General features: G+C 33.2%; 1 protein-coding gene across 2 annotated transcripts; it reads left to right on the top strand.

Annotated features, from left to right (window-relative positions):
- Positions 1-598: 598 nt before the first annotated feature.
- On the top strand, positions 599-6,117 carry LOC107945534 (cytochrome b5 domain-containing protein RLF). 2 transcript variants are annotated; one of them, XM_016879587.2, is made up of 7 exons: positions 599-759; positions 874-996; positions 1,170-1,392; positions 1,554-1,724; positions 1,829-1,963; positions 5,343-5,393; positions 5,740-6,117. In XM_016879587.2, the coding sequence occupies exons 2-7, from the start codon at positions 958-960 to the stop codon at positions 5,829-5,831; spliced, it is 711 nt and encodes a 236-aa protein (XP_016735076.2). In that variant the 5' UTR covers positions 599-759; positions 874-957; the 3' UTR covers positions 5,832-6,117. The 2 variants fall into 2 exon arrangements, with proteins under 2 accessions (XP_016735076.2, XP_016735077.2); XM_016879588.2 differs by having other exon boundaries at positions 5,343-5,450; positions 5,596-6,117.
- Positions 6,118-6,497: the final 380 nt, after the last annotated feature.

The raw sequence follows: 6,497 nt of genomic DNA, 5'->3' as shown, positions 1-6,497 counted from the left end.
ATAAGACTTTTAATGAGGTAGCATGTTATCCATATTATAGATATGTGTACTCTTTTTCTTTTACTAAGAATTTTTTCCAACATGATTTTTATCTTAATAAAATTGTAACGAGGCATGTTATCTATAAATAAACATTTAAGGGGGAATGTTATAAATATTTTATTATTATAAAGTGTATGTCTTTTAGGATAAGAAGCTTGATGTACTTAGGACTTTAATATCCGTGAGGAGCAGAATTTGATTTCGTTTACTTCTTATATTTATAAATATAGGTTTTAGGGAAGTATTATAAATATTCCTATTGGTGACTAAATACCTATTTCTTTTTTTTGTTCTTTATCATTTTATTTTATAACATTCTTTTATTTCTTTTTAGATTTTAGAATATTAAATTCAAATTTAACATAGTATTATGATCCATAAATAAAAATAAGAATAGTTGGTAAATTTCACATTATAAATAAAAATTTATTAAACATATTGATTAATTTACATTTATTTTGAAATAATGTCTTATTATTCAACTAAGATCTAAATAAAACTTTAATTAAATTAAAAAAAAACCCAGACTTTAAAGCCCATAAACCCTTAGCCCATGCATGCATCTGTGCCCTAGTTTCTTTTCTTTCCAGCGGCGGGTTTTTATTTCCCTCTTTTTCCACCCTCTCGTACTTTTTCTTCTTTTCCAGTGCTTTTCTTCGGATCGGCCACATCTCCTGTGTCCTTACCCGCGTCGACAAGGGTGTTGCCTTCGTTCAGGCGAGTCCGAGCAACAGATTCTAATATTTTAGTTTGTAATTTGTCCTTATTTCCTTGATTAATGGCATTCTTATATCATCGTTTTCTGAAATCTTTCTGATTTTGAAATTGCAGATGGTGTAAGAGCTGCTGTAATTGTATCACTTGAGAGGAACTGTTGCCTGACTTGATTTTGTAAATCTTAGTCCCCCTCATAGCATGGACAACAACAGCAATGATGATTTCACCTTTTGTAAGGCAAGTTAAATTCTATAATTTTCATGACCTTAAAGTACACCTTTTCATTTGGTGTATTGACGTAATGTATCAAGAATAAGATGTGTTGTTCTTTTTTACTCCCGATATAAACTTGAGTGCCGGATATTATCATTTTTTTGTAAGAATAGTTAAATATATGGTTTCTGGTTTAGGTTGGGTTACCGACTGATCAAAATGGTGTGGAGGAAAAGAATCTTGCAGCTGATATTGGTGGTATTGCCATTAAAGACGAAACCTCAAACTGCAGCGATAGTAGCAAGAATGGTGATTTTCCCTGGAAAGATAAACATCCAAATAATGCCACCTTTGTAGATCAGGCTACTGTTGGTTCTTTGACTTTCAATGTTATTGATGCTTCATGTTTGAAATCACCAGGTATTGCCATTAAAGACGATCCTCAAACTGCAGCGATAGTAGTAAGAATGGTGGTTTTCCCTGGAAAGATAAACATCCAAATAATGCTACCTTTGTAGATCAGGCTACTGTTGGTTCTTTGACTTTCAATGTTATTGATGCTTCATGTTTGAAATCATCAGGTGAATCATCAAGACAAGTAGCATCTGTAGATGCGGGTGCTCCAGCAATGAAGTCAGAAAAAGCAAGAAGTTCTACCAGAAAGTCTGCACCTCGGACCAAGGTTCCTTTTGAGAAGGGATATAGTCAAATGGACTGGCTTAAGCTTACTCAAATGCATCCTGACCTTGCAGGTATGACGCAAAACATTTCCTAGGATGTTCCCCTCTCATTTAACTCTTCAAATGTAATGCCAACTGCATGTTTCTTCTATATTTCACCAAAAATTGTGTTTCAGGATTGAAAGGGCAGTCAAATAGGAGGCTTGTTTCAATGAGTGAAGTTAAGCAAAATCAAAAAGAAGGTTCCATGTGGACTGTTCTGAAAGGACGTGTCTACAATATATCTCCATACATGAAGTTTCACCCTGGAGGTACGTACGTGGTTTTTCAATTGTGGAAGTTTTAACCTTTGACAGAATGAACACTCTATTCTTTGATAAATCTGTGTTAGATTTATCTGGCCCGAGTAGATAATCTGCAGTTTTCTCTAAGGCATTCATATTTATTATTTGTTGGAAGTCTATCTTCTATTCTAGTCAGCTTCTAGTTTTTGCAGTATAGGGATATGTGGCATTTATCTGAAGGTTTATCTTCCTATGAACTCTATAATTTGAAAAGAATATTCCTTCTTATTTTTAGTTTTCTGGATTTGGTTTTCAATGAACGCATCTGATGCAGGAGTGCCATATTAGTTTAATTATTTAAAGTTTGTTTTTCTGTTATTTTATTTGAGTATGGTATTTTATCAGTATAAGACTCTAAGTAGTAAGAGTTCTAGAATAAATACTCTACTGGATCATTTCCATGGGACATTACATGTTGAAGAATATGTGGATTGGGAAGCCATAGTAGAACATTATTTTGAGTGGAAACCCGTGGCTGAACCTAGAAAGCTTCTATTTGTGAAGCTGAAATTAAATGGCGTTGTACTGCAATGGTGGAAGAGAGTATGATCATGTCAAGGACAGCAAAAAATTGGCTCTTGGGTTTACATGAAAGGGAAGATGCAGATACAGTTTCTACCAGCAGCTTATGCTGTTGAACTTTATGGAAAATTTTACTTGCTCAGACAGTTTGATAAGTCTGTTGATCACTACGCTACTGAATTTAGTAATCTGTTCATTAGAGTTGGTTTGAATGAAACTATTGATCAGCTAAGAGCTCGTTATCTTGTGAGTTTGGATTTAAGTATTAGAGATGAACTGGGGATGGTTTGTGTCTATAATTTAGAAGATGCTCGATGTTATGACTTACAAGATGAGAAAAGAGTTTTACTCTATGGTGCAAGGAGACCTTTATCTAGTAGGGTAGATGGTGTTTCCAAAGGCAGTTACTGTGGTAAGGAAACTGCTTCTTCTAGCAAGGTCTATGGGGGATTGCAATAGAAACCAACAAATGCAATATAAGGAAGAGTGTGGGGTGGAACATGGTCCAACTTTAGTAAGGGCTAGTTCTTCGTTGCTTTTGAGAAGTGTTCTTGAAAAGTTTGGTTTAAGGTTCAAGTGTTTTGTAATGTTATCAAAAAATGCTTTTGAGAAATAAAAAGTCCATTTTAGATGTAATGTTGTAAAGTAAGAAATATGCATTTAAATGATGTTAAATTTCATTAATATTATGATATTTCTTTAAAAATATAAGAATATGATATTATTAATATTTTGATATATGAAATATAAATTTTACATGTTTTTTAAAGCAATTAATATGAATTGTTTGTAAAATTTAATTTGAATATATAAACTATATTTTAAATATTAAAAAATGATTATTACAAATTCAAATATATAATGTTATGTTTCTGAAATAGATTTTAATAGGAAAATAATTGTATACCAATATAACTATTACATAAGATACATTAGATTATAGATGAGGGTTAAAAATTTTATTTGACTCCAAAAGTGCTTTTTTCAAATGCAAAAGCCAGAATTTCTAGCTTTTGCGTTTGGTTTGAACAGCATTTTAACTTCAAAAGTACCTTGTTCTTTATTGCTTATGGTGCCAAAAGTGCTTTGGCTCCAAAAGCACTTTTAGAACCCAATGAAGAACAAGGCCCAAGGCAAGCAGTGGGACTCAAATAAAATGTTTCTAGGACAAGCAAAAAAGGTCATGCCCTGTCACCACAAGTGAAGCTTTCTTTTTTGCTTGTCCAAGGAGGGGGCTGAACCTATTTGAACATGATGAAGGCGGCAAAGAACTCTCTTATCCCATCTACGATGATCGTGAGGAAGATGATGATAATGTAAATATTTACCTTGTACTAGTGGAATCATTGATGGTAAGATGGTTAATCGCAACAAGCCACATAGGAGACTGAAGATTTGAGGAGATGAAGCATTTTTAGGACCCATGTTCTTTGTGGTTCTAAAGTATGTGAAGCGATTATTGATAGTGGGAGTTCAAAAAATTATCTCCAAAAACTGTGGATATGTTAAAGTTACCTTTGGAGAAGCATTTGTGTCAATACAATTCTGTGGGTTAAAAAGGGGTTTGGGATCTGTCAAATTTCAATGTATAGTCAAATTTGTTATGGGTGGTAATTTAGGAGGTGAGGCTTCGTGTTATGTTCTGTTGATGGATGCATGTCATATTCTTTTAGGTAGGGTTTAACAGCTAATTTGGAGGCAGAAAGGCAAAGTGAGGTTGTCCAAGAAGTTTTTAGTGTAAAAGAGGTTAAATCAAGGAGGGGTGGTGCCTGTAGGAGATTTCTGATAGTGATTGGGAAAACCAGGTGGTGAAAGTACTTGGATTCCAGAAGATGAGTTGTGGAAACTTGATCCTTAAGTTTATGAGGAGGTGGTCAAAGTTTTTGCGGCTGAAGGAGCTGTCTTTTCCCTAAATCAGGGGAGATTGATGCATAAGCATCATATTTAATTTAATCATTCAAAGTTTGTTTTTGCATTATTTTATTTGAGTCTCTGTTGTGTTTCACATTATTTTGTTAGCATAGGATTCTTGGTAAGAGTTATAGCATAAATACTCTAGTAGACGATTAATAGGACTCTTAGTAACAGTTCTAGTAAGTATCCTCCTAGAGGGTTAATATGATTAGTTTTTTTGTTTTATCATTAAGAGAGTTTTAATGATAATAAGTTGCTGGGAAAAAAAATCAGAACCTTTGTTGTTTTCCCTCTTCAATTACGTTCACTAATTTGTTTCAATTCCTTAGCTGTTCAGATTTTCCACTGCATCAGCATCACTGTTTAATGTTTGACACTGCTTTATGGATTAGATTGGATCATGTTAGAGGTCTATCAAATTGTCTGCTCTTTTCCCCTAAATATAAAAATCATTTTTGAATATCTTTCTCTTTCTTCCTTTTGTGTGAAGACAACAATGGAGGAATCATGAAGATAGGTCTCAAATGGTTATAAAGAAATAAAACAACCTATCTGACAAAATTGATTCTTGATTTTGTTGATGCACTTGTGTCAACCCAGCTAGCCTCATTCCGGCTCGTTGGAGTTAGGTCTATGATATTGGTTGATCAGTAAACTTGTTGAGGGAGTCATGCAAAACATTATTTCCCCTTAAATTTGAATCTTTAACCTTGAAGTTTCTAGTTAAGCATAGACTGATGTGTTTGACGACACTATTGGTTATGGTGGAATCATTGAGCTATATATTAAATGTAACCATGCATTCTCAAAATCTTTTAATGATTTTATCCATGAATTTTTTAGTGCTATAATAGTTATATTTTGTCTACAAAGGCTATCAAGCTATTTTTGACAATGCTATTTTTCTCAGGTGTTGATATGCTCATGAAGGCAGTGGGGAAAGACTCTACATCTTTATTCAGTATCCTTTTTCTTTTTTTAAAAAAATAAAAAAAATCTATTTGGGGAGAGCACCGAGGTAACAACAATTTTTACATGTTTTTCAGTTAAAATAATGTTTGCATATAAGATTGGATTAGGATTACAGTACTTAGTTATGTACAATTTCAAATAAACATATTATATTAGGATTTAACTTTTTCCAATTTGGTGGTGTTAATTAGATACAGCCATACTCAATGGAGATGCTTGAAAGCTAGGCTTAAGATATATGAGGGTCATGTTTTTCAGTGGTATTGGTGCCTTGGACGAAGGCTCCAAACTTGGTGAAAGTATAAGCTATTTATTTTCCTTAACTTGTGTACAAGACAAATACCATGCTTGGGTAAACGCTGAATTCTTGCTAGAAAAATGTCTGGTTGGCACTTTGGATGATGGCGAAGGCACCCAGACATTATAAAACCGCTTCTTGGTACTTAGCCATGTTGTCTATTGTTATTGTAAGCGCAGAAGAGGATGCAATAAGATCCGTAGCTATGGCCCGTGGGACAAATCATATCATTCGATATTATAAAAGAAATTCTGTTTCCCATTCTTACCCCCAACAATCGATACCAACCAGTGTTCTAATGTAGTTAACTGTGTATAAATAATACGTACTGAAAATTGAAATAAAAATGTCACTTGTGTTCAAGACAACATTATTGTTATAAATTAATGTTAAATAATCTGAATATTGAGGGGAACTAACGTCTTTTCCTTGCATAATATCCATATCTATATGTTTGATTACGATTTTCATTATCGTTATATTCTATTATCAATTTTTTTATTCTTTATAATTGAAATCCCTTTTTATTGTAATTTGGTTTTATGATTGTATTTCCGTTTGTAACATGCTCCTCTTTATTTATATAAATATACAACATTGGCTTTCTCCGGATACCTCTTTATGTATTTTTTTTGGTACAAAAAAAAATAAACTATAACCAAACTAGGTTCCTGAATAATCATGCAAAATGGTTAGGATCAGAGAGATTACTCTCAAACCATTTTTCCAAATTGAATGAGAAATTCCTTTCTTTTTCGGCCTGCTCACCTATGGTTTCAGTCAAACTCTCACAAA

This window comes from Gossypium hirsutum, chromosome D12 (genome assembly GCF_007990345.1).
Source record: "Gossypium hirsutum isolate 1008001.06 chromosome D12, Gossypium_hirsutum_v2.1, whole genome shotgun sequence".
In the NCBI taxonomy this organism is placed as follows: Eukaryota; Viridiplantae; Streptophyta; class Magnoliopsida; order Malvales; family Malvaceae; genus Gossypium; species Gossypium hirsutum.
Note: the sequence above shows the minus strand (reverse complement) of the source record. Positions and strands in the feature narration are given on the sequence as shown.